Raw genomic sequence first — 27174 nt, 5'->3', positions numbered from 1 at the left:
GTGTCCTTGGCTTCAGTGTGAGGCACAGCTTTGCAAGGCATACCCAGATCACCCAGGGTCACGACTCTCTCCTGCTTTCTTCTGACAGAAACCCTGACCATTGTCCTCGTGGGGAGGAGCGGGACTGGGAAGAGTGCCACTGGCAACACCATCCTTGGGAGGTCAGAATTTGTCTCTCAGCTCTGAGTCCCCCAGTCATGAAAGAGGTTCGAGAGAGCAGGGAGATGGTGGACGGGCAGGATGTCGTGGTGGTGGACACTCCCAAGCTCCGCCTGATGCTCAGTGCAAAAGGCCATCCATCCCAGCGAGAGATGTTCCGAAACTATGTTTCCAGCTGTGAAAGGAACATGGTTCTGGTCCTGGTGCTCCAGCTGGGACGGTTCACTCAGCAGGACAAAGAGGTGGTGACGCTAGAGAGCATCTTCGGAGACCATGTTACAGAATCCATGATTGTGCTTTTACCCGGAAAGAAGACCTGGGGGGCGGGAACCTGGTAGATTACTATGATAACACAGATAGCAGAACTCTTAGGAAGATAATTAAAAAGTGTGCAGGGTGAGTTTGTGCTTTTAATAACAAAGAAACTGGCCTAGCCAGCAAGGACCAGGTAGCAGACCTTTTGGAAATGGCCCATGAGCTGATAGGTAACCATGATGGGCACGGAAACTTCTGTACACAGGGGACAGCCAGCAAAAGATCAAAAGATGCCCAGGAAAAAAAAAATCCCACGGAATTCTCAAGCATTTAAAAGGTGCCCCTAACAGGATATATCAGTTGCTTTAGAGCCCCTTCTAGAAATCACAAGGTTGCGGGTTTGATCCCCAGTCAGGGCACACATGGGAAGCAACCAGAGAATGCACAACTGAAGGGGATAATAAATGAATGCTTCCCTTTTCCGTCCTCATTCTCTCCCTTTTTCTGTCAGTCTCTCTTTAAAAAAATTCCATAAAAATTATGTCCTGGTGGGATAGGTTGGTTGGTTGGAGTGTCATCCCAGAGTCAGAGGTTGCCGGTTTGATTACCCAGTCAGGGCACATATAGGAGCAGCTCGATGTTCACTTCTCTCTCTCCCTGCCTCTCACTTAAAAAAAAAAGAAAGAAAAAGAAATTTAAAAGATACAGTTTCACCCTAACCTAGAGGGTGTCTGCCCCTGGCCCTGTGCTGCTCTCAGAATTTTCCTGAAGAGGCTAAATGACACCAGGTGTAGCTAGTCACGCCCACAGGGTTAGCACGCCTTCCCTGGGGCCGGGGCTTGGCCGACTGGCGCAGAGAGGGAAGTTGTCCAGGCTTGAGCACGGTCATCTGTACTCTAAGTGGAAAAGGAATGAGTGTTGGAACCAGGGGACAGATGTGAGGTGGGGGACATTATCCACTCTGGTCTTCAATGAAGGAGACTGGCTTCAGCAATGGGTAGGAAAAAAATGGGAAATGGCCATTCCCCTTACATTCCCATCATTCAGTGACCATCTCCTGAGTGCCTTCCCAGATCAGGAAAGTCCCGATTAAGACTTAGAATGTGACCTTGGAGGGCCATCACGTAGGCCATCCCCAGATTCCGATGGCCATGTAGGGAGTCATGGCACTGCTGACAGGGTGAAGAAGATATCTGTTACCTTTCCATGCTGAGTTCTAGCTTGATTGCACTGTGGTCCAAAAACACATTCCCTAGGATTTCAATTCTTTTAAATGTGTTGAGGTTTGTTTGAAGGCCCAGCACACGGCCTATCTTGGTAAACATTCCATGTGCACCTGAAAAATGTGTCTTATGCAAACATCAACTTCAGATATCAAGTAGCTCTGTTGATTGAGGGTGTTATAGAATTCTAGATCTTGGCTCATTTTTTATGTAGCCGTTCTGTCCATTGTTGGGGGGGAATAAAGTCTCTATAACAGTGGATTTGTCTATTCTTTCAGTTGTCAGTTTCTGCTTCACATATTTTGCATCTCTGTTGTTTGGGAAAATACATTTAGCATTGCTTTGTCTTCTGGGTGGAGTGACCTTTTTCTTTAATCACTAGAAATGTTCCTCTCTGCACCTGGCAATTTTCTTTGTTCTGAAGACTAATTTATTTGCTATCAATACAACCATTTCTTCTTCCTTTAGCGTGATTAACATTTGCACTATTTATTTTTTCTATTCTTTAATTTTCAGTCCGTTTCTACCATAATATCTGAGAGGATTTTTCGGTAAGCAACATATGTTTGGGTCATGTGTTACAATCTATTCTGCCGATCTCTGTTAATTAGTGTATAAATAATAAACGCACTGTCTTGCCTAATGTGCCCTGGATTGCAGCCTTAGTGGGGTGTGCCTGTCCCCTGGGACCCCTGGGTGTTCCTTCCAGCATTCCCACCAGCTCAATCACCATTCCTTTTGGGGACTCTCTGGACTCCATTGCTCCTCAACCAGAGAGTGAGGAATCAAATTTTTCATTGCTCACACTAGACACTTTGCTGCTCTTCCTCATTTATTTTCACCAGCAACCATCCCCTTTCTCAACAAAGTGGCAACGGTAGAGCACTTTGCTCCTTTCAACAGAATAGTGACAGGTGGACAAGCCCCAAATCAAGATTCCCTACCAGTGCCTCTGCTGGGCTCTGTGCACAACCCTTGAACCAAAATGACCTTGGCCATGGAGGAAATGTGAAGTCTCAGCATTTAGCATTGACACTCCTCATTTGTGTTCTCAATGGTTTCCAGGTGGGGCTTGTGGGCCTCCGTCTCCAGTAGGAGCTCAGCTGTTGCGGATTATTTTCCCCTTTTACATGCTTCTGTAGTGATGTGAAGGCACTGGGCAGAGGATAGTGTAGGGAAGAGATCTGGAATTACCCAGCAGTGTGGGAGGTGAGCCTGAGTTTGTGTGTGAGGGTGCAGACGCTGGGGATGGAGCACGTGTGGGCAGAGAAAGGAGCCCGCTACTCTGGTTCATTTCACCTGGATCAGAGGGCGGCCTCTCCCACATCTGCGCGGGACAGAAGGGATGACTACCCCACCATCCTATCATCAATTCTCAGTCCACAAAGACCTGTTTGCCCTTTGAGATTGAAATAAAAATTTCCAAACATTTTTTTTTATTATGATTTACCTCTGAGTTGAAAAGCATATCCTCACCCTATTCATGTGTCAGCCAATGAGCAAACTCCTCTTTGGGAGTAGACGTTTCGCAGGGTCCCAGAGGCTCCTAGGGAGAGGAGTCTCTAGTTCAAGTGTCCTTGGACTTGAAGAAGCCTACATTCAAGCTGGCAAGAGTCCAGCCCAGGGAGGACCAGGTCACATAGGCAGGTTTTGGGAGTTGGGACCTGGCAGGATGTTGTCATTGGTAGACTACTGCCAGGTGAGGGACACAGGACTCCTGCACCCTCTGGGTAAATCTCAGATAAGCTGCCTGTCTGGCTGCGGTGGGAGGCGGTAGGAAGGGCGGGAGGGAAAGGTGCGTGCTGACTTGTCGGTCATGCTGGCTTTCAAGCTTGCAATAGCCATATGGAAATAACCAGAGAAGCTGTGTGATCACTGGAAGACTTTTCTCCAGCCTCCTCTTCCTCTTTCCCTCTGGATACCAATAGTTTAGACCCCCATGGCTTCATGCCTGAGGTTTTTAAACTTCTGAATGGGTTACTTGAGACACTCCTGAGGGTCCCTCTGCGCACAGGGCCCGGTGCAGCCCTAGCAGTCACCTCCTGGAAGCTCGTCTTGACAGGATGCATACACATGTGTTGGTAGCAGAGCCGGAGCCACATCCCCTGCTCATCAGTGACTATGTGGAGGTCTGCGAAGACACGCATTCTCCCATCGTCTGCGAGTACAACGTATATGCACTTGGTGGAAAGCCAAGGACTCCAGACAGAGATAGCAATCTGGAAGACAATTGCAGTGGCACCTAGGTCCCCATTTAGCAATGTCGCATTCACCTCCACTAAGAATAAAAAGGGAAAACTAAACTACAAATCCCAGAGCTCCACAGGAAGGACGATGAGGAGAGCCAGTACGGTGGCCCACATTTAATCAGAAACCACTGCCTGACCTGTGGTGGCGCAGTGGATAAAGCATTGACCTGGAACGCTGAGGTCGCCAGTTCGAAACCCTGCACTTGTCTGGTCAAGGCACATATGGGAGTTCATGCTTCCTGCTACTCCCCCCTTCTCTCTCTCTCTCTCCTCTCTAAAGTGAATAAATTTTAAAAATTAAAAAAAAAAAAAAAAAAGAAACCACCACCAGGGTTTCCACTCCAGACAGCATCGTGGGGAGCCCTCAGACATTACTGGTGGAAGAGCCATAACTGGTGAGGTTTTTTTTAAATTAAAGTCTCTAAACTTTGCCCTTAGGCCATATAGCAAGTTTAGAAATATTGATTATTTTAATCTACTAAATCTTAGAAGAGTGGGAGTCTGTATGGCATTTAAGCCATGACTTCCGTTCTCCCTCCCCAACTCACCTTCAGCTCAGCTTGAAGAAAACACTACTGTGGGCAGGTGTGGGCAGGGAGATGGGGCTCCCTCTCCCCTCAGTTACCCATCAGGAACATGGCACCGTACCCACAGGGGCAGGCTGGCAGCCATTCTCACCCTCCACTCTGAGTTGCAGGACTAACCAGGTGAGTACAGCCAGCAGCACCCTACTCCTTCTCTACCCACAGTGCAGAGGCTCTGTCCCAGGCACAACGGGCTAAGAATACTGGGGCCCAGACTTCCCACCCCGTGAAAATTAGAAGAACATCTTTCCATTTGCAAATAGACTGTGAGGGCATTTTATAAGTAAAGAATGTCACAGAGGATAACAAAGACTATATAAAATCACTTTTTATGTGAAATTTTAAAAATCCAAATTCACAGAACTGGAGAGTAGATGGTGGTTACCAGGGGCTAGCAGGTGGGGGACATGGGTAGATGTTGGTCACACAGTTCAACCTTCCAATTAGAGATGGATACGTTCTGAGGCTGGAATGCTTTCTCCTCTGACATTAGAGCCCCTGCAGGGGACAAGCTGTTGGTGTCACAGGGACCTTTGGGAAACATCGCCATCATCCACAGCGGGCTTTGGCAGTGGAAACTCTGCATCCCCACAGCCTCAGTGGCCAATGTTCCTGTCTCTTTAAGTTGTCACCGCTGGGGCCCCCCTTCCCCAAGCTTCCTGTGCTCTGAGGTCTGAGAGGTGGGACACTTCCCCATTTACTGGGAGGACCAGCCTGCTGCACTCACAGCCGGACACAGCAGTAGGTCATGGGCTTCTCGGGGCCACGTCAGAGCTTGCCACCCATTCTGCAGGGAAGGTGAGCCCAACAGGGGAAGGGAGCCCCGGGGAGTAGGAGCTGTGAGGATCGAGAAACATTCAGAGCCTTCGTGACGCTCGCTGAGTGAGCACCCACGTTCCTGTTCTCGTAGGTACCAGGGAGGGGAACGGGACCTAGAGAGGGTCACCCCACAACCCCAGGTGGTTGAGGACAGGCTGAATCACACGCTCAGGCCTCCTCCGGCCTGGATGCCACGCTCTGCTCGGGGCTAACCCTCTCCTGCCCTACCCCCCTGACAAGGAAGGAAGGTGTCTGCTCGCTCTCCTGCAGGGAGCAAAGCGTGCTGGAGAAGGCGGCAGACAGTCCCCACCTGTATATTCGGTACAGGCAAAGATATTTCTGAGGACACACAAGCGAGTCTAAGCTCAGAACAAGTTACAAAGTGCAAGTTCTGTGAGTATCTGGGCTAAACCTCCTGAAACGCTCCACTCTCTTCCGAGTGTCCACAAAGCAGCCTGCAGGAGAAGACGAAGGTCATGAATGTGGTCCTCAAACCCTTGTCCCACCTGTGCCCTGACACACCTGCTCCCCAACGCAAGCTGCCCAGGACTGTGTGGGTGGCTAAGCCCTGAGTTCTGTCCCCTTCTCTGCACGATGACAGGGGTTGAACTAGGAAAACTTACTCAAAAAATCAGTTTGTGGAATGAGTGCACCAGAATCATAGGCCACTGGGGGCCATGGATGCTTATGTTATAAAAGTACAGGTATGTGAATGAAAATATCTGAGAAACACACATTTTAAAAATTCTGAAAGACAGGAAGTTCAGGAAGCCCTGGACTAGGTGCATAAGCTCAGTTCCTTGCAGGGTTAAGATACAGGGTGCTACATGTTTTCCATTCTTCAATAAGAGTATGTATTTTGTAACTCCACATCTCAGCTCTCTAGAACTGCAGGACTCTCTAAAGCCCACTGCGAACTCCAACTCCGTGGGAAGTGCTAAAAGGCCCACCATGGGTACTGGGAGTTCCCTGTACCTTCTCATCTCCACCTTTGACCAGGACTTCTTGCTCTAGCTAACTAAATTCCTGGACCTTGCCTGACCAGGCAGTGGCACAGTGGATAGAGCATCGGACTGGGATGCGGAAGACCCAAGTTCGAGACCCTGAGGTCGCCAGCTTGAGCATGGGCTCATCTGGTTTGAGCAAAAGCTCACCAGCTTGAGCCCAAGGTCGCTGGCTCGAGCAAGGGGTTACTCGATCTGCTGAAGACCCGCGGTCAAGACACATATGAAAGCAATCAATGAACAACTAAGGTGTCGCAATGCGCAAGGAAAAACTAATGATTGATGCTTCTCATCTCTCTCCATTCCTGTCTGTCTGTCCCTGTCTATCCCTCTCTCTGACTCTCTCTCTGTCTCTGTAAAAAAAAAAGAAAAAAAATTAAATTCCTGGTCCTTGCTCTGAAGATGTTGCTTTTTCTCCATTTCTGCTCTGGTGTTGGTCATGGGCGAGTGTTGATTTATACACACAAAACAACTAATCACATAAGGCCTGGGGCAGGGGTGAACATTACTGGAGGCTTGCGGACAGAGGCAGGAAAGTTCCTGCAAAGATACAAACACCATTGGACTGAGGACCAGGTCAGCCATCATCTAAGTCCTTTGGCCAGAGACAAGGTATTCTGCCTGCCTCTCCTGTGACTTACCTTGTGGGGAGTCAACAGGAGAGAACGCAGTCACCTGCGGTATCCAGGTGGACGACGTGAAGGGCTGGAATTTGGAGTGGAAGGTGAAGCACAGGCAGGAATAGGACAGGATGTGGGGGCAGCTGACTCATCACAGATGTGGGGGCACAAGGCCTGAAGTCTGCTCTCTGGGGAGCATCTGAATGTATGTGTGGGGGGTCGCTGTCCCGAGCCTAGGAAGGCTGACTGAGGATGCTGTGCACTGTGCTCAGGTCTCAGGGAGCACAGAATGTCCAACTGCATGAAGTGATGACTGATTGGGGGGAACCATTTGCTTTGGGAAGGCGCAGCATTGGGGGTGGGACATTAGGAGCAGGAGGCAGTGTCCCAGCCTCCCCAGCACACTGACCACATCAGACACGCTGGGACAGGACAGTGATATGGCTTCCAGGAACAGAGTCAGAGCCTCAGTGCATCACCTGGGACATGCGTTTCTTTTCCAACTTCCAAATCCTACATTCCAGTTCTCTTCTTGCTTGTCTCCCAGGACAACCGCCTTAAGTTGTGGGAGAGAGGCTGCAAGCTGGTAAAGTCCTTATAGCCGAAGGCTTAGTTTAAGACTAAGCCTTTCCCACCCTTTTAATACTAGGTCTTGCCTGACCTGTGGTGGCGCAGTGGGTAAAGTGTCGACCTGGAACGCTGAGGTCGCCAGTTCAAAACCCTGGGCTTGCCTGGTCAAGGCACATATGGGAGTTGATGCTTCCTGCTCCTCCCCCCTTCTCTCTCTTTGTCTTTCTGTCTGTCTCTCTCTTTCTCTCTCTGTCTGTCTCCTCTCTCTAAAATGAATAAATAAAATCTAAAAAAATGTTGATAAAATTAAAAAATATATACTAAGATCTTTTCAACATCCTCCTAATACTAAAATCTTCTCAAAACTAATTTTTCCCCACACCCTTGACTGTTGCATGATGGGGGGTGGTGCACTCTTATAAGGAATCCCATTTATGCCTCAAATTAATGGCTTTGTATCAGAGACTCCTTTATTTGTATATTGGCTTAAAGCAGGGGTCTCAAACTCAACTCAGCATGTGGGCCGCAGAGCAAGATCACAGCCGTTCGGCGGGCCGCACTAGGTCTACAGAAGGCAACTGTTACGCAACACTTTTCTCACTGCAGTTGGAAACAAAAAAAAATCAGTACAACAAGCACAATCGTACATGCAGTTTACTCAGTGTCACAAAACGACCAGAAACTGTAGTTCACATCACAACTGCTGTTAACTAAGCTAATATCTAACTAGGATGCTAGAGAAATGAAAAATACAAGTAGGCCCCTAGGCTTACTTAATTTTATCCAAAATATTTTGAACTTCGTGGATTAGTCTGTGGGCCGTACAAAATTGTTTGGCGGGCCGTACAAAATTGTTTGGCAGGCCGCATGCGGCCCGCGGGCCGCAAGTTTGAGACCCCTGGCTTAAAGGCTTTAATTTTCTACACTATAAAATAAAGCAGACCAGGGGCTCTCTCACTCTGTTCCTGCCATCAGCATTGCAGAGGCCTCCCAATCCCATCCTCTTTTCTCGGTGAGTCTGTTTTCTTAATTCGGCATCATTCTCCCTCAGGACCTGGAATTACTAGCTGCGCTGGTTTGCAGCACTAAGTGGTCCCATAAGTCACTGAGCAAATGTTCTGGTTCTCCCAGCTCCCCCAAGTCTCCCCTGGCTGCTGAATCTCCTGGGAAAACTTAATAGCTACAGCTTTGGTCATTGAGGCAGAATCACCTGGGAAAATTAGTTTCCAAAGCTTCCTCACTGTCACAGAGTAACTGTCAACAGTGGTCTGCCCTCTGCCCTTTGCAAGTATCATCCTTGAAAAGACAAAACCTATCTCCCCAAACCCACTCACAGCATTAGTCCTCCCCCAGCCTGGGCCCCTCCAATGTGATTCCCTCAAATCTGATGTTCAGGGGGAACAGGAACCACAACTTTGTCACTGGGGTGTCACCGGCTCTTTGGATTTAGCCGGACACACTGTAGGTGGTGAGACCTACATGATGAATGAATGAATGAATGAATGAACGAATGAATGAATAAATGAATAAATGAATGAACAAACTGTACCTGGGCTCTTTCAGGTAAGCATGGGAGAACGGAAGGTGGCGAGAGATGAAGAAAGCACCTATGGTTAGAACAGGTCTTGCACTGCATACTTGCTCTGGGTCGTGAGGGGGATGGACAAACTCTGGACCAAACAGACAAGCCCCAAAGGGGTCTCTGAAGTGTCTGGGCTGAAACAGCAGGAACTCTGAGATGTAGGTTTTAGCGGGATCTCTGCCCCTGCCCAGATGGGAGATATGAACTTCTTTGACAAGCCTGCGCCTCCATTCTCAAAGTGTAAAATGAGGATAATAAACCCACTCTCAACACCACAGAAGAGAATATCAGATCATGCACTAGAGGGAACGTGACACCAGGTAGAGAGTTTGAGACCAGGATGGAAGGTTAACTGGGTGTCTTATTAGCAGATAGCAGGTTTAATAGGGAGGGGAGGGAGCAGGTGGGAGAGAGAGGGACAAAGAAAAAGAAAAGAGGTGATCTCATCTAATTCGCTCAACATCCCATGGAGAAACAACTCTCTACTGTTTTTCTCACTTTTGCACAAACGTTTTACACTTACACAAGCAATTTCTAAGGTGTCACATCTGGTTGATGGTGGGGCTGGGAGTCAAGGCCAGGGTCTCTGGGACTCAGAGAGTCCTTCACCCCCAATCTACTGCCTCTCCTACCCCGCTTCCTGGGGCTGGAATGTGGAGAAGTATGGCAGAGGCCACTGAAGCTGTCAAGTAGGGACAGCTCTGTGCAGTGTGGATGACCAGAATAAGGCAGGTGAGTCATTCCTGGGATAATAAAGGCCATCCTCTAGAGAAATGCCCACCAGGTGTTGAGCATCTACAGGTGCACGTGGTGACGATAGAGGTGACAGGAATAGCTGGTGACAACCCCCCCACACACAGTTCAGAAAGCTCTGACCAGTGACCTCAGTAGGGTTTGGTTGGAAAGCAGAGCTGAAGCACTATTTTTCTCTATTCAAAGGTCTCTGGGACGTGCAGGTAACCAGGGTAAGTTGCTCTAAGGTTTGGAAGCTCACTGATCACTTGTCCTCCAGGTTCCGAAGAGTCCACGCATGCGCCTAAGGAGCCCTGGCTGAGACTCACCCTAGTGGGGGGGACAGGAGCAGGGAACAGCGCCACCGGGAACAGCATCCTGGGCCACAGGCACTTCCTCTCCAGGCTCAGAGCCTCCTCGGTGACCAGAACCTGCGATGTGGGGAGCTGCAAGTGGGGCTAGTGGCAGGTGGAAGTGATGGACACCCCGATTTTTTCAGCTCCCTAGTGCCCAAGACAGAACCGGGGTACGAGGAGCGGACGCGCTGCTACCTGCTGTCAGCGCCCAGGCCCCTCGCGCTGCTCCTGGTGACAGCTGGGCCGCTTCACGGCGCAGGACCCGCAGGTCGTGAGCGCGCTCAAGGCGCTGTTCGGGAACGACGTGCTGGCGCGCACCGTCGTGCTGTTCACGGTCAAAGATGGCCTGGCGCGGTACTCGCTGCAGCAGTACGTGCGCGACAGGGACAGCCGCAAGCTGCGGGCGCTGGTGGCCGAGGTCGGGGGCTGCGTGTGCGGCTTCGACAATCGGGCGGCGGGAGGGGAGCGGGAGGCGCAGGTGCACGAGCTGCTGCTGCTGGTGGAGCGCCTGGTGCGGGACCACGCGGGCGCCCACTACACCAACCCCGAGTACCGCCTGGCGCAGGAGCTGGCTGGCGCGGGCCCCGAAGAGCGGCGGCAGCTGGTGGCCGAGAGCCTAGCGCGCCGCGAGCGGGGCTGCTGGGGTGCGGGCTGCCGGCCGGCTGTGCTCGTGGGTGGCGGCCAGGAAGCTGCGCGTGGCCGAGGTACTGGGCAACCTGGGCCTGCTTTACTGGCTATTCCCCAGATAATTGGCTCCATCCCATAGTTGTGGTGGATCTTCAGTGACAGGCTGCAATAGGACGTTGACCCCTCAACTGATAATCACATTCATCCTTGTGTCTGTGCCTCCCGGGCACGCAGGAGTCCTTGTGTCCCTCGCCTGGCAGTAGTCTACCAAGGACAAAATCCTGCTAGGTCTTATTTCCCAAAACCTGCCCATGTGACCTGCCCTCCCTGAGCTCGACTCTTGCCAAAGCAAACAAGTGTTGCTGTCGCCTGTTTTCCACTGACCTCAGGCTGCCCTTCCCTGTCATTGAGTCATCCCTGGCCTCCCACGGGACAAGGGCGAGAGCCCACACGGAGCCTCAGCCCATACCCATTTCTTTCATTTGAATCTGAATTGAATGAATAAATGCATTGGACACTCACCTTGTGTTAACGGAAATCAATACTTGTTGATGTTTGTTCATCTGCCTCTGTGCCCACTGAACAAAGGCTCTGCTTGTCATTCCTAACCTCATCTGCAAAAACCACGCACCCAAGTGCAGACAGACAGACAGACACACACACCCACACACACATTAGGGAGTGCGTGCATAAGAAGAGAAGACACTGAAGAACTGTCCATCTGTCCCCGCAGAGGATGTCTCTCCCCGTGACCCTGTTCAGACCCCTTAGCAGCTTGAATGCAGGCTTCTTCAAGAATCTTTAACAGGGAGGTGGGAGGGGCCACAGGCTGGGAAAGCATCGCAGGGCCAGCTCTGCGGGATCTGGGTCTTTCTGATCATCAGTGTTTCGAAGGAGGAAGAGATTTCTCAACACCCCGAGTACAAATGCAGACACGGCACAAGTTCAGAGTTAGTGCCGGTCTCAGGGTGCAACAAGGATTGGCGGGATTAGGGCGGGGGTGCACACCACCTTTGGCGTTCATTAAACAGCGCTGCTCCTTGTGCAGCGCCGAATGGCAGGGCCGTGAGCACATAAGAGGGTCCAGGGCTCACACCCCAGGCTGGGCTGCAGAGGGGTCCCTATAGAAGAGTCGTCCTGTTCAGGGCGCTGCAGGCTTGTGGGGGGGCTTCCTGCTGCTCAGAACAGAAATATGGCATTTTAGTGGCTTCGATGAGGACATTCTTGCTTTCTCCCACCAGCTCCACGACATCTGCCTACCCCGAAGCAGCCTTCACAGCGTCCTGTAAAATTCCCCACCTCTTCTTCCAGGAAGACCTCCCTAAAATCCCCAGCCTGAGTAACTCAGCCCCCAGACTAATGCTGCTTCCCAGGCAGAATTCTTTCCCTGAGCTCTTACAGCACTTGAAACGCTAAAACTTCAATGCTTTCAAATAGCTCAAAACCCCTTTGGTGAGAGGCGATAGTGTCCCACAGCTCCTACGTCACAGAAAGATTGAACAATGAGCAAGAATTTTTCAAATTTTATTTCATTATGGTAAAAAACCACACACACATCCACTTTAAATGGACCATCTTAGTCATGTTTAGTGTGAAGTACACTCACATGGTGTGCAAACAGCTCCAGAACTTGTCCACTTTGCTATTCTGAAACTTCACACCTTTTGGGCGCAGATTCTCCTCCTCTCCCCTGGCCCTGGGGACCCCCTTCCTACTTCTGTTTCTAAGATTTTGATGATTTTACATACTTCATACTGGGGGAATCACACAGTGTTTGTCCTTTTGGGGACTGGCTTTCTTTTGCGTAGTATCACGTCCTTGGGGTTCATCCATGAGGGGACACCTGTAAACTGGGGTACAGAGGCCGGCCACTCCATGACCTTGAGCTCACACTTTCACACCAGGCTTGGTCTTTGAAGTGTCAGTGGTAGCGCTGAGCCTTCTGAGACTCTGAGTAAGGAGGAGCAGGCTTTGAGGGGCCACCTTCTCTCCTGGCTGGTCTTGTTAGGAAGCTGAAGGAATGCTGTCACTGCTGGGCCTCTTGGTAGGACACTGTCAAACCTCTCCCATCTCTCACCCCATTTACCTCCCTTAATAAGGAGGACCCGTCCAGGGAGACTCCCACCCTCAGGTCCACTCACATCAACTTGATTCATGAAAAGTTCAGACCAAAGCCTTCAACCGGTCATGGTGGCAACATCGGCTGTGTCACTTCCAGAAGTACAGTCTCAGGGGTTTTGAGAGAATTGCTTTTCAACGGGAAGGCTGCCTCTGATGGGCATTTTCTGCCCCCTAGTGGCTTTGTGGCTAATGACAAGGGCAGGGAATGGACAGAGTTCACTCAGCAGGTGAAAGGCCCCTCCTTCCCGCCCCCTCCCAGACTCCAGGGAGAGCGGGCAGAGGAGGGAGAGGGGCTGGAATTTTAGCAATCCAATAAGCCGGAAAGGCACAAGTTATGGCAGCAAGAAAGAGGCTACCAGGCGCTGCAGTGTATTGACTCGAGGGCTCAAAGACTCACAAGATAAATCCCCCACTCAAGGAGTTTGGTCACATGATGAGAAAAAAGACTAGGCCCTGGCAGGCTTGCTCAGTGAATAGAGCGTCAGCATGGTATGTGGATGTTCTGGGTTCAATCCCGGGTCAGGGCACAGAGGAGAAGCAACCATCTGCTTCTCTTCCCCGCCCTCTCTTCCTTCTCTTTCTACCCCTCCCAAAGCCAGTGGCTCGATTGGCTTCAGCATGGTCCACAAGTGCTGAGGATGGTCTGAGCATAAGCCTCAGGTGCCAAAAATAGCTCAGTTGATTCTAGCATCGGCCCCTGACGGGGGTTTACCAGATGAATCCCAATCAGGGCACATGCGGGAGTCTGTCTATGGTCCTTCCCTCACTTAAAAAAATGTTAGCCTGACCTGGTGGTGGCGCAGTGGATAGAGCGTCGGACTGGGATGCGGAAGGACCCAGGTTCGAGACCCCAAGGTCGCCAGCTTCAGTGCGGGCTCATCTGGTTTGAGCAAGGCCCACCAGCTTGAGCCCAAGGTCGCTGGCTCCAGCAAGGGGTTGCTCGGTCTGCTGAAGGCCCACAGTCAAGGCACATGTGAGAAAGCAATCAAAGAACAACTAAGGTGTTGCAACGCGCAATGAAAAACTAATGATTGATGCTTCTCATCTCTCTCTGTTCCTGTCTGTCTGTCCCTGTCTATCCCTCTCTCTCACTCACTCTCTCTGTAAAAAATATATAAATAAATAAAATTAAAAAAAAATGTTATTATATGTTGTTTTACTTCATGGACAAAAATATGTGTTTCATACAATTTGGGCAGATGACAGTAACATGTCTGGATTAGGTATAAATATACTTTAATTCTTTTTAGACAGATATACTTTTTATTATGGAAATCTTCCAACACATGACAAGCGTAAAGAGAAGAGGGTATAATGGACTCCAGTCTCCTCCCACCCAAGTTCAAGGTGTCCATGCCTAGTTCATGTAGTTTCATCCAGCCCCACCCTTGAGTCCAGCACCACAGACCATGCTTGAGCAAATCCCAGAGATCTGAAAAGGTAAAGGTTCTTTCCTTAGCATAAGCACAATAACCGAAGACCAAGTAAGAATTAATAATTTTGTATTGCCTGACTAGGCAGTGGCACAGTGGATAGAGCATCCGACTGGGACATGGAGGACCCAAGTTCGAAACCCTGAGATCACTGGCTTTAACATAGGCTCATCCAGCTTGAGTGCAGGCTCACTAGCTTGAATGTGGGATCATAGATATGAACCCATGGTCGCTGGCTTGAGCCCAAAGGTCACTGGCTTGAGCCCAAAGGTCACTGGCTTGAAGCCCAAGGTCGCTGGCTTGAGCCCAAGGTTGCTGGCTTGAGCAAGGGGTCACTCATTCTGCTGTAGCCCCCCCCCCCCCCCCGTAAATGCACATATGAGAAAGCAATCAATGAACAACTAAGGAGCCGCAACAAAGTATTGATGCTTCTCATCTCTCTCCCTTCCTGGCTGTCTGTCCCCCTATCTGTCTGTCTCTGTCAAATAATAATAATAATAAAAATAATTTTGTATTAGCAATCATCTACTAAGTGTCCAAACTCCCCCATCACGTCTTCATTTTGAGGATCTGCTTACAGACGGTGCCCCTAGCTTTCCCCATGGTAGCTCTATACCCTCTCTTATCCTGCCCGCGGCTCAGCCAGCACCCCTGGCTTTCTGGCTTCAGGCCTCCTCCCTTGTAGAATGTATTAGGTTTTTGTTGTTGTTTTGTATTTTTTCAAAGTGAGAAGTGCCGCGGACCAGCGCGGCTCCAAATAACGGTGCGGAATTAAGGAAACACACTTTGTCAGAACAAAACCAATGGGAGGGGGAGGACTCTTCAAACTGCCTGGCAGTATCTGAGTGCCTCACAGCCCCAGTTCCCTTTATTATATAGACCTATGCAAATCAAGGACCCTGATACAAAGTTGCACATCAAAGGCTAAGACAGGAACTCTCCCAAGGCAAAAACAGGATACATTAGTGAAATTTACAAACATCTGAAACAAACAAAGAGTCAGAGAAAGGGCATGTATATTGCTTCCTGCAACCCAAGGAAGGAAGTGGAGTGGGTGCAAATACTCAGCATCAAAGCCAAATATGGAGATGGAGGGGGGAGAACTTAGCCCCCTGCCAAGCCTCGAATCTATAATGGCTTTTTGCCATTAACTGTCCACAACAGAGAAGTAGGGGCAGCAGATAGATGGACTCCTGCATGCACCCGACCGGGATCCACCCGGCATGCCCACCAGGGGGCGATGCTCGGCCCATCTGGGGCATAGCTTCACTGCAACCAGAACCATTCTAGCGCCTAAGGCGGAGGCTATAGAGCCATCCTCAGCATCCAGGGCAACTTCACTCCCATGGAGCCTTGGCTGCTGGAGGGGAAGAGAGAGATAGAGAGGAAGGAGAGGGGGATGGGGTGGAGAAACAGGCACTTCTCCAGTGTACCCTGGCCGGGAATCAAACCCCGGAGTTCCACATGCCAGGCCGACGCTCTACCACTGAGCCAACCAGCCAGGGCTATTTTAGGTTTTTTAATGAGCAAACTTTCATTACTAGATTTTTGGCTACTTTCTCTTTAGGGAGTTACTCTATGTTTCCTCTTATTTCCTCTTGAAACCCAGAAGAAGAAAAAAAACATGTCGAATTTCTTTGCCTCCAATTTTCTCTTTTCCTCTGTTATTGCCATCAAACTTCTTTCCATCCCTAAGGAAATAATTTATTTATACAAGGCAGCTTTTTCTGACTGACTTCCATAAGGCGTTCTGAAAATGATTCTATTTATACCTTCCACAACTATTTACTGGCCATCTGCATGGTCCTTTAGTACACTCTAATATAAAGGTGGCAGGCAGGCCACAGGGTGTGGGAGAACTGCCCTATTACAGTCACTGGACACCAGTTCTCCAAATGCGCACTAGAGAGCGCTACTCCACCACTGCCATTGGTTACAAAAGGTCTTGAGTGACTCATGCAGCCCTTTCAAGTTCTCTTTTTTTTTTCTAATAAATAAATTTGATATGGAATATTGTATAAATGTAAGTGGTGCAACATATTATTTTGAGACATTGATATATTGTGACATGCTTGTCCAGACTCAATGGCCCCATCAGCTGTGCTGAGAAAATGGAACTCTGTCTGAGGGACGCCGTATAAGGACAGTGACCAATCACGCCAGCATCTGCCTCGGGGGCTCCACATGGGAGAAGACAGAGAGAGGGGTCCAGAGGGCAGGTGGTGAGGAAGCCGAGGGCAGTGTCAGGAAAGAGAAGAGCGGGCATAAGCCCCGAGACATCAGCACTCTGCGTTGACAGGCCATGGGAAGTCCACGGCCAACGGGTCCTGCTTCCTTGCGAGAGACATGCTGCTCCTTGGGGTCAAAGACAGAGCGCTCCCAGTGCCTAGAACTCCATACAGCCCGTTCTTCCTCAAGGAGCCCCACACCAGTCTCCCCCAGTGATTTCTGGGAGTGCTGGTTTGCTGTGGCAGTCACCTGTTCCCTCCATCTCTGAGTGCCTCTCAGACCCCCATGTGCACAGTCCTGCCACCTGTCTTCAGAGCCCTTTCTGCCCCACCGGTGGACACAGTCCCCACTGCTCCTATAAATAGGATATCTGGAACCCGCATGCTTTAAACCCAGTCTCAGGGACACTGCCTGTCCCCTAGCAGGTTTCCATATGCGGGGGGGGGGGGGGCAGCTCAGCCTGTCACAGAGGGGCCCTGGCCCCAGGCACTCCACCTAACACCAACCTTTTAGAAATGATCATTGTCAAACACAACAGCTAGCATGCTGGTCTGAATCATTTGCATTTGAAACGCCTCCCGAGTCTAAGGCTGGTGGAGAGTTACTAAGAATACTGGTGGGTGTCTGTCTGACGCTGGTTTAACAGCAAGGTGGAGATGACCTTCCAGAAATAAGGAGGGTGTGTTCCGAGGTGACTTTCTGTCTCTGCGGCTAGAAACAGCAGTTCTCCAGCCTAAAGGTAAAAACAAACTCCGCTCCAGGTCTCAGAGCGTCTGCTGAAGAGGATGGTCACAGGACCAGCATGGGGAGCAGGGGAGGGGGCAACCAGCTGCACGTGGGGGCTGCCTGAGGCCTTGGACACGGCTGGTCACTGGCCTGTGTGTCTCTGCTCGCCACCACCCGAGGGAGCCCACACAAGCAGCCAGGTCTGTAGAATGTCAGACCTGAGAGAAACCCCAGAGCACCGGCGGTCTACACAGCTCACCGCATGATAGGAGAACTGGGCTCCCAAGGGTCAGGACCTTGGCCAAACCCACACAGTCAGGCTAAACCCCAACCCTTGACCCCAAACTAGATTCTGTGCCTGATCTCCAGTTGACCAGTTGACAGAGGCCTTAGAGCAGCAGGAGGGGGGCTGCCACATGGCACTTAGGTCCCCTCGCCTGGCCTCTCCCAGTGGAGATGGAGACAGAGACGGAGATGCTGTGGCTGTGACGGCAGACCACTGACCCTGGGCTGTGTTTTGCATTCGCACAGTTCATGCAAATGCGTGTGTGTGACTGCACAACTGCGTGAGGTAGGAGGAGCAGGGCCATTTTCCTGTGTCACCGATGAGGAGATCCATCCGGCGAGGTACGTGACTGGCCGAGGCCTCCCAGTGGAGCTGGTCTTGAGATGTGAGGGCTCTTTCCCTCTACCTCTCCGGGACCGATCGGAATCACTGGAAGGATCTCAGCAGGTCTGGGCTTACTGTGGGCTGAGCAAGCCATTGAGGTTACTTCCAGGGGCACCCTCATATCTGTTTCCCAGCTCCAAACAGCAGTCATTACCCAGTGTTGGGGGTGGGGGCTAAGCTGATTAATTGCTGTGCCTCTTGAGCTGGGCTTCCTACAGCCTTTGGACATCATGTTACCCTGAATGTAACCCCTCAAGAAATGACAAAGGTGGATGGAGGCCACGGCCCATTCCCAGCTGAGCCCCAAATGACCACTCCTCACATCAACTGGTGTAAACAGAACATTTATTCCACTCGGTCAGCCCCGGTGGGTGTCAGTGACCTCCATCCAGCCTGAGTGACCACTGACGCAGAGTCTTGCACAGCCTTGGGGGTCCCCTCCCGTCCCACCGCCCCAAGTACAGATGGGTCTTGAGGTCTCGTATGGCCCTTATTGCCCCAGGGGCCAGCCCATAGCCCAGGAAAATGCACCCACTAGTGAACTCACATGCCCTCTCCCCTTTCACACCTCCCATCACCAGCCCCCCATGGCCACGAGCGCTGGGTCCTTCAGCCAGTCAGCAAGTATGTGCTCAGTGTTGAGCCTGGCCCTGTGCCAGAACCCTCTTGGGGTTCAAGAAAAAAAAAAAAGACACGTCCCTTGCCTTCAGAGAGCTTGTTGGAGATTTAAGATACACGTGCATACGTACACACAAACATACACATGCGCACACGGGAAGCTGGAGTGTAAGACGGTACGCGTTCCCCGAGGGTGAGCCGGTGTGTTCACATAGACATGGTTCAGAGGAGTGACAGAGGCTGGACTGGGTGGGCTGGGAAGCCTGTGCTGGTGGAGGAGAGGGCTTAGCAGGGTGGAGGGAAGGCAAGTCCAGGGGAGTCAGAGGCAGGAAGGAAGACACACAGTCACGGGTTGGGGGCGGGATGAGCTGACAGAGAGGAAGGGGTGAGTCCATGAGGTTCCCTCCACGTTGGCCAAGAATCAGGAGGAGCGGAGGCTCTGGGCACCCTGAGTGCTTGCGCTTTCTCTGACCCCCCCCCCCAGAGACATGAGTCATCCTAGGACAAGGCACATGGCCAAGAGGCCTCCCAACAACCCTGACCCACCCCAGCCCAGCCCTGGGACCCCCGCACCCCCCTCCTACAGCCAACACCTATGTGTCCCCCCACAACTTGCCTCACTGGACTTTGATCTAAATTCCACAGCTAAAGGCCTATACTCACCCCAAAGAGTTTCTCTAATTATGACCAGCTTTGTGAAGTCTGGTTATCATCAAAAACCTACTCAGCTGAGGCTGAATGCCTGGGCGTGGCTGCTGGACGTAGGATTCCTTCTCCCTGGCGCTGAAGCAGCCCAAACTTCTGCTTCACTCAGCGTCCACAGGAGGTCTGGCTCTCTCCACCTCCTTCACAGCAAGAGCAGAGCCCAGGCCAGGAGCCCAGGGCTGTGCCAGAAGCCAGCAGCCCAGTAGCCAGAGCCAGCAACCCCAAACCAGGGAAGAGTGCGGCCAGCCCAGGGCGCCTCCAGCAATGTCTGGGGAAGGACCGAGGTTCCAGAAGGCGGGCACACTGTTCCTTAGGTCTGAAAGAAGAGAGTGACTAACAGGGGCCCCTCCTCAGAATTCTTTATTCCTGAACAAGGGAAGGAGGGCTGGCAGGGCAGGGAGGAATGCTGCCATGTGGTGGACCCTCTGGGCTGGGTAAGGACAAGGTGGCGGGTTGGGTCCCGGAGCTGAGGTTCCAGCCTGGAGTCCGGGAGCTCCTGGGGTTGCTGGCAGATTCTTGCATCTACGTGAGTATATATGTTTTCCAGGGGAGAAGGTTCATAACCGTTTTCAGCTTTTCTAAGGGCTTCATGTCCCCAGGCGTGGTAAGAACCTCCGCTGAAAGGCAAGTGAAGCCCACACGTATGGTTGACACCCGGGGAGGTTGTGCCTCAAGAGTCAGGTCTGCTGGCAACATGCCGTGTAGACCAGTCACTTCCCATCACTAGAGGCCCAAGCAGGAGCGGAGACATGGGCTCTCCACACGGGCATGGTCCCTGCTGCCACACGAGAGCGGAGGTCCATGGCCAGGTGGCCAGGTGGCCAGGCATCCAGGACAAGCTGTTCCTGAGTCGTGACTCTCAGCAGGTGTGGGGAGTCTTTCCACCAGGGAGTGGAACCTGCTTCCGGTTCTGAGCTCCACCTGCTATCACTGCGGGGCATCTCCCGAGGTAGATCTTCTTCAGTCATGTGTTATGCCGCAGTACAGGCCCCAGGGTCCTCATTACTAGTTTCGGTGCTCAGATGTTCCTTATACACTGCCCAGAGGTCCTGCCCACTCCACATCTGTTCACAGAGACAGAGAGACCAGGGTCGGGTCTGGGGCAATGATGTGGCTCTGCCCAGGCCCCCCTTTGCGGCAAGGAGAGGGCAGTCCGCTGGGCCACCCTGCACCTGTCCAGGACTCAGGGGTTACTAATCAATTCACAGAGGGAATGACTTGGCTTCCAGACATTTTGGTGACTGGCCCCAGATGTCCCAGGTCCCAGTTTAATCTCCTAATCTCTGCCACTAAGTACTATACCACATTACCATAGCCACCTGGGGGTGGGGGGCGGAGGGCAGTGGGTCCTAGAGGAGCCAGGAAATGCTAAGGAAGGGCAGAGGGCAGGGCCAGGTCTCCAGCACCAAGCACAGCACTGGGCACGGAGCCAGGGCTCTGTGAGTGCAGGTTCTGTCCAAGCACCAGTGCCTTCCTCCCAACCCACCACTGTGGATACCACGTCTCCCTCAGGCACTCACACACCCAGTGACTCCCCTGCCCAGGTTCCTGCCACATGGTCCCTGGTCACATTCCCGCATCCTTGCAGCTCCATTTTCCCACCAGGGCAGCCTCTCTAAGCATGGTGTGGTGAGATGAAGGGTTTTGCAGTCCAGAACCCAAAATAGGGCTCAGGCTTGCACTATTGTCCCCTGAAAGTACTAAGTGATTCAGGACAAGCTTCGATAAGCCTGTTTCCTCATCTGCCCAATGGCTGAAGAAGCCCATGTCTCAGAGCACCAACGTGGATGCAGAGGACCCAGGGCAAGTCCTGGCTCTGCCCTTTCTCACAGCATGACCTTGGTCAAGCCCCTTAGCTCAGGGCCTCATTGTCTCTTCCTCAGATGAGCCCAGAACTCTCCACGCTCCTGCTCGTCCCACTGTGATGTGTCCTCACAGGGCCTCCAGTTCTTGAATTGCATGTCTGAAGTCACTGTGCTCTTTTTTGGTGTCCCCTCTCCCTGGCCACAGACTCCTCCGCAGGGCAGATTTGAGCCTCCGCTATCAGACTTCCACCTCCTTCAACACTGCTCTCCCTAGAGTACCTCGGTTCATCCCCAGGACCCAGTTAAAACCAACAAAAGGTCCTGGGGGATGCTCATTACTGCCTGCCCCCTGCCAGCTCTTTACAGTTTAGGATAGCCATCCATTACCTTGTGTGAGCACCAGGTGTGGCACCTCATGGGACAAGGCCTGCGTCTGTGCCTCCTCTGGAGAACCCAGCCCAGATCAGCACAGTGCCTGGCACACAGGGGTATTCAAAAATGGTTCTGGACCAGCAACATCACCCTCTCTTACCAACCATTGCTCACAAAAATTAGGGGATCAGGGAACGTGCAGACCGACAGTACGTGCAGTACTGTCGGCCTTTTGTCTAGTGCATTTTCACTAACGAAATAAAAGTTGGTTTTGCATCTCATTTGCATAATAAAACAACTTTCTTTGACTCATCGTTTGCTTTTCTGATGTTCTTCTTTAACAAAAAAAATCAAATGCTTCTGTTTTTTATTACTTCATATTCATTTTGAAATATCCCCTAATTTTTTTTTTCTTTTTTGTATTTTTCTGAAGCTGGAAACGGGGAGGCAGCCAGACAGACTCCCGAATGCGCCCGACCGGGATCCACCCGCACGCCCACCAGGGGGCGATGCTCTGCCCACCAGGGGGCGATGTTCTGCCCATCCGGGGCGTTGCTCTGTCGCGACCAGAGCCATTCCAGTGCCTGGGGCAGAGGCCAAGGAGCCATCCCCAGCGCCCGGGCCATCTTTTGCTCCAATGGAGCCTCGGCTGGCTGCCGGAGGGGAAGAGAGAGACAGAGAGGAAGGAGAGGGGAAGGGGTGGAAAAGCAGATGGGCGCCTCTTCTGTGTGCCCTGGCCAGGAATCGAACCGGGACTTCCGCACGCCAGGCCGACGCTCTACCACTGAACCAACCGGCCAGGGCCATCCCCTAATTTTTGTGAGCAGTATAGTAAGGGCAGTTATGACCCTCATAATAGCCCTCATTTTTAGCCCCAACTTACAGACGAGCAAACTGAGACATGAAATGAAATGAGTTCTCAAGGATGCCAGGCGGTGAGGGCTGGAGGGGGCCCTGGGCCAGGGGCTTGTGCAGAGGGGTCCTCTCCAGGGTGCTTTCCACTCTGACATTCTAGGAATGAAGATGTAGTGAGACACTGGTCACAGGGAGACCCACAACAACGGCCCAGCATGCCCCGGCACCCCCCACCGCCTTCCCCTAAAGCCTGAGGGCGGCCCTGTCCCTGGGGTCTCACCTGCTTGCTCTAGGCCTGGTGAGCCTGAGGAGGAAAACCAGCACAGGGGCCCAAAGCAGCCAAGGGCAGCCAGCCAGAGAGTTCTGGGAGAGGAGCAAAAGGAGGCCACAGAGCAGGACGGCGGCCCACTCCTCCCAAACCCCCAGCCAGCCCTCCTCATCTCTCGGGGTCCTATCCAGAGGGGGATACGCGGCCCCGTGCCACATCCAGGGCTCACGGACGCAGCTGCTCAGGGGCAGGAAACAGCCCGCGGCCAGCCCTGCGGGCATCATAGCACGCGGCCTAAATGGGCTGCAGGGCCCTCGGGCCCGTGGCCGTGGCTGCGCTGGTGGGTCTTGAGCGAGCCCTCGCGCGCAAAGCTCTTGCCACAACGGGCGCAGAAGTAGGGCCGCCGCTCCCCAAAGACGCCAGGGCGGCGCGGGTGCGGCGCTGGCATGCGCGCGTGGGTGCGCTGGTGGTTTAGCAGGAAGCGGGGCTCGCGGAAGCAGCGGCCACACTGCGCGCACTGGTGCGGCTTCTCGCCGCTGTGGATGCGCTGGTGCGTGAGCAGGTTCTGCTTGAGGCTGAAACACCGCCCGCACTCGGGGCAGGGGAAGGGCCGCTCGCCGGTATGGGTGCGCTGATGCACCTCGAGGTTGTGCTTGACGCTGAAGGCCTTGCCGCACTCGGGGCACACGAAGGCGGCCGCGCGGCCCGCCCCGGCGTGCGCTTTCTGGTGCCGTACCAGGCTGGGCTGTTGCGAGAAGGTTTGGCCACACAGTGGGCAGCGGTGGGGCTGCTCCTCCGCGGGGTGGTGGATGACCAGGCCTCGCTCGTCCCCCAGACCCTCTTCCCCGTCCCCCGTAGGGGACCCGCCCCCGGAGGATGCCAGCTCCGTCATGGGCACTTCCAGCCGCAGTCACCAGCCCCTGGGGAGGCAGAAGCAGAGAGAGGTGTCAGGGAGGACAGGAGGATTAGCCAGCCCCAGCCTCAGGAAGGACACTCCACTGTCCTCACACAACTTCCAGCATCAGCCCCTTTACAGTCTTGTTGAAGCCAGCGTTCCTCTGCTACATGCCCATCACATCCTGCCCTTCCTTCAGGGCCTTCTGGAGTGCCACCTCCTCCTGGAAGCTTTCCATGACCCCACGTGGCCCAACCCTATGACCCTCACTGATCACATGCATGCGAGTCAGCCCTGGCACCTTAAGGACAGAGCTGCCTCCATCTTTAATCTCAGCACCAAGCACTGTGCCTGCTGTACAAGGCACTGAACAAATGCTGATGACTAACATTTGGGGGCTCCCAGTGTTGCAAGTTATCCTGCACCTGGATATGTCTCATTTCTCCAACCCGCTTCTCAAGGAGGGTGTGGGGAGGTGCGGCCCCAATCTGGAGGGAAGGGTTGAGGGTGGTCTAAAGACATTTTTGCAAAGCTTAAAAGAAACAAAACAAAAACCCTTAAACTTGCAAGAAGCCCCAGTTAAACACTCAAGACAGGAGCTCTTTGCTTATCAAAACGAGGCATGCTTATAAGAGGTTTGTTTGCAAGTCACTGAACCGAAGTGTGAGCTCCCAGGTGCATCTCAGCTCGGTTCCTCACGGCATCCCCACAGCAAAGCCTGGCCCAGGCTGAGCGGCACTCAGTACCCACAAGCACCCCCAGGTTCAGCTCTGCCCATTCACGCTGTTTCTCCTAGGAACCCTCTTCCCCAGGGCACTGTGTTCCTCTTAAATTGTTTCCCATTGTCCTTACAACAGCCCTGAGGAAAGGGCAGGGTTCACTGAACCCCAGTTCATAGATGGGGATACTGAGGCTCCATGAAGTCAACTTACTTCCCCAAGGTCAGGCAGCAAGGTGAGCCAGGACTAGGCCCTCGTTTCCTGACTCACTGTCGAGAGCTCTTCTCACTGTACTAGCTACTGTTCAACAACTAAATTCCCCTCAATATGCACATACCACATAACCATCACCAACAGCCAGCCACTGTGGCACCACTGAGACCCCCAGGGCCACTGCTCCTACAGGGCACTGTTTGCTGCCACCACCTCGTGCCCCCCCAAAACCTTCGGCTCCTGCTCCTGTGGACCACTGAGGCCTGCTCCAGGGCAGCTGCACTGGCCACTGCCCTGCCTTCCCCCACCCCCATGAGGGAAGCTTGATAGCCTTTCTCCTGGACCTCCATGCAGGCCTCCTCCACACTTCCAGGTCTCACTCCTTACTGCAACCTCAGTCAATCTGCACCCCCTACCTCCCCAGCCCCCCAGGCCAGGATGGAACACACACTCATCCGGGAAAGGAGGACAAGCACTACTTGCAATAGACCCACCCCACCCACAAGTGTCTGCCCAGGCAGCTGCATTGATATATTTGCAAAGACAGATCATCATAGTCCCCTTGGCCAGTCTCAGCCCGGCCTTATCACTGAGTAGCCTTCCCACCCCCACCCCCCAGTTATACTTCTAACAAAGACCCGCCTGCCGACAGGGTCCACGGCTACGGCCAACCCTCTCTCCCCCAAGTTTCTGCAACCCATCCCACCACACTCACAGCCCAGGCTGCGCCCCTGTTCCTCCGGCCTCCAGCAGTGGCTCTTTCCTCTCAAATCTGCACTGCCCAACGCAAATACGGTAACTCTCCCGCAGCGACTCCCGCGCTTCTTCTCCCTCGCCCCCATAAAGACGGCCCACCTCCTACAGCCACCGCTGTTATTATCAAATAACTGTATTAATCAGAAGAGCTGACCCCACCTCCTGAGCCCCCGCCCGCCCCCACCATCCCGCGCACAACCTTGCCAACTCTTGGGGCTAGAGTGACCCTGGAGAAATATGGTAAACTCTGCGTCGCAACCCCACCCCTATGGAAAGACGTAGGCCTCGCACCCTGCTACCGCAACCCATCCCACGCCGCTGCAAGTCCTGGTTCTCTTCGGGAATGAATGCAACCCACCCTGCACCCCACTCCCGCAGCGCTCCTGGGGGAATCACGCAACCCAGGATAAATACGTAATTAAGTCGCAGAGCTCCTTACTCCGGAAAGGGTCTGCGCAGCTCCCAGCAAATACGGTAGCGCGCCCGCAGTGACCCGCCCCCAAGGGTCCGGCACTGGCCTAGATAAATACGGTAATCTCCAGCCGCGGCCCAGCCCCGGCCGGCCCGGGACTCACATGGCGCGGCCTCCGGAGCCCTCCGTCTCCGCCGCAGCGCCGCAGTCGCCAACGTCGCTGCTGCCGCACAGCAGCCCCGTGAGGCTGGGAGGTCTAACTAGCCAACAGCCCGGCTGGCGGAAAAAGGAGGGCTGCGAGCCCTGCACTCGCCGCGCAGGAGAGGGAACCAGGTTGGGGCCGCTTCTGGGCGGGTCACCCCAAGTCCCCCGGCCCCCCTGCCCCAGCCATTTCCATTTCTGGATTCCTGAGGCTCCGATCCAGCAGGTAACGCCTCGTCCTGAAGCCCCAGCGCCTAGGAAACAGGGTCCAGAGGCTGGAGGTACAAAGCCTTCCCCTGCAGGCGAAAGAACCGGGTGAAGGCAGGAACCCCTGCTACGCAGCCTTTAGGGTGGGAGCCGCGGTGGTGGGAGAGACTGAATCAGAGCTGCCCCAGAGGACAGCTTTGCCAAAGCCAACCGTCCTGTATGTCCTGGTTATGGCACTAGGGTGACTAAGGGAGTGGAAGAAATTACACCCCTATGGTCCCTTCATTCTCAGAGGTGAACCCACAGCTGTCTCATCAAAGACCGGGTATAACACCCAAGGGAAGCAGCTGGTGTGGACAGGGCCAGACTGAATTCCAGCTTCCAACTGTCATTTCATAATAACACACCTTACCCATACATGACTTGCCTTTTTACAAAGCACTTTCCCATATGTTCCCGTGGGAGCCTTTAATAACCATGTGCCATCTAGGCTATGTAGGTGTTATTATCCCATTTTATAGATGGGAAAATAAAATCAAATTGAAGCACAGAGTGGCTTCCCCACAGCTGAGACCCACAGCTCTGAGTGGCAGAGGCCCAGTGGGAAGGTAGGCCCACCACCCAGCAGACTCTTCCCCAACCACTTCTGGTAGCTAGACCTCCAAACAGAAACCTGCTGTGATGACCAGGATCAGAAGTAAAACTCTCCTTCAGAGTGAGAAAATGCCTCAGAATTTGCATGTTATAGATAAAGAAACTGAGCCCAGAAGGGAAAGTGGCTTTTTAAAGTTAAAAGTGCTACAGGGGCATGGACTAGCCTTTTCCTCCGTGGCCCCTTGGTAGCTGCCAGGTCCAGGAGCAGTTAGGATTCCGCAGGCCCGGGCAGTTGGGATTCCGCCAGGCAGGGCTCCCATGGCAGACAGTGAGGTGGCAGAGCAGGCGGCACTATTCCTGCCTCTGAGAGCCCAGGGAACTGAAGGGTTCCAGGTGGGGTCCACAGGCAGTAAAATCAATCTCTACTCCCAACACCAGACCAGAAGGTCAGCATTCACAGCTCACTCTGTGGACTGTCTATCCCAGAAGGTCAACCCCAGGTCATTGTCAGCCTCTCAAAGACCTGGACCCCCACCCATGTGTTCCAGAGGCACAGGACTGAGGTATGTGGGACTTCATGAGTTAGACATCACAA

The 27174-nt window shown here is 52.9% G+C and overlaps 2 protein-coding genes and 1 long non-coding RNA gene across 4 annotated transcripts; 1 reads left to right on the top strand and 2 right to left on the bottom strand.

Annotated features, from left to right (window-relative positions):
* Window positions 1–4853: 4853 nt before the first annotated feature.
* LOC136393570 (uncharacterized) lies at window positions 4854–7475 on the bottom strand. The gene is made up of 3 exons (XR_010749099.1): window positions 7393–7475; window positions 6935–6998; window positions 4854–5744 (listed from the first exon to the last, which is right to left on the bottom strand). It is a non-coding gene; the product is annotated as an uncharacterized lncRNA (long non-coding RNA).
* A 2253-nt stretch (window positions 7476–9728) lies between these two features.
* GIMAP1 (GTPase, IMAP family member 1) lies at window positions 9729–11210 on the top strand. The gene is given in 5 exon segments (XM_066364304.1): window positions 9729–9754; window positions 10046–10278; window positions 10281–10386; window positions 10388–10804; window positions 10806–11210. Coding segments are annotated over 5 exon segments (879 nt in total). The 3' UTR covers window positions 10903–11210.
* Window positions 11211–19626: 8416 nt separating this feature from the next.
* Window positions 19627–26158, bottom strand: LOC136391378 (gastrula zinc finger protein XlCGF7.1). 2 transcript variants are annotated; one of them, XM_066363027.1, is made up of 4 exons: window positions 25741–26158; window positions 22595–23502; window positions 22343–22470; window positions 19627–20346 (listed from the first exon to the last, which is right to left on the bottom strand). In XM_066363027.1, exon 2 carries the CDS (start codon window positions 23472–23474, stop codon window positions 22863–22865), a length of 612 nt encoding a protein of 203 aa, XP_066219124.1. In that variant the 5' UTR covers window positions 23475–23502; window positions 25741–26158; the 3' UTR covers window positions 19627–20346; window positions 22343–22470; window positions 22595–22862. The 2 variants fall into 2 exon arrangements, with proteins under 2 accessions (XP_066219124.1, XP_066219123.1); XM_066363026.1 differs by lacking the exon at window positions 25741–26158 and adding an exon at window positions 25605–25705.
* Window positions 26159–27174: the final 1016 nt, after the last annotated feature.

The sequence above is a fragment of the Saccopteryx leptura genome, chromosome 2 (assembly GCF_036850995.1).
Source record: "Saccopteryx leptura isolate mSacLep1 chromosome 2, mSacLep1_pri_phased_curated, whole genome shotgun sequence".
Lineage (NCBI taxonomy): Eukaryota > Metazoa > Chordata > Mammalia > Chiroptera > Emballonuridae > Saccopteryx > Saccopteryx leptura.
This window is presented reverse-complemented; position numbering and strand designations above follow the sequence as displayed.

Excerpts from the sequence above, each read along its gene's own strand:
- LOC136391378 (XM_066363027.1), bottom strand. The coding sequence starts at position 23,474 with ATGACGGAGCTGGCATCCTCCGGGGGCGGGTCCCCTACGGGGGACGGG.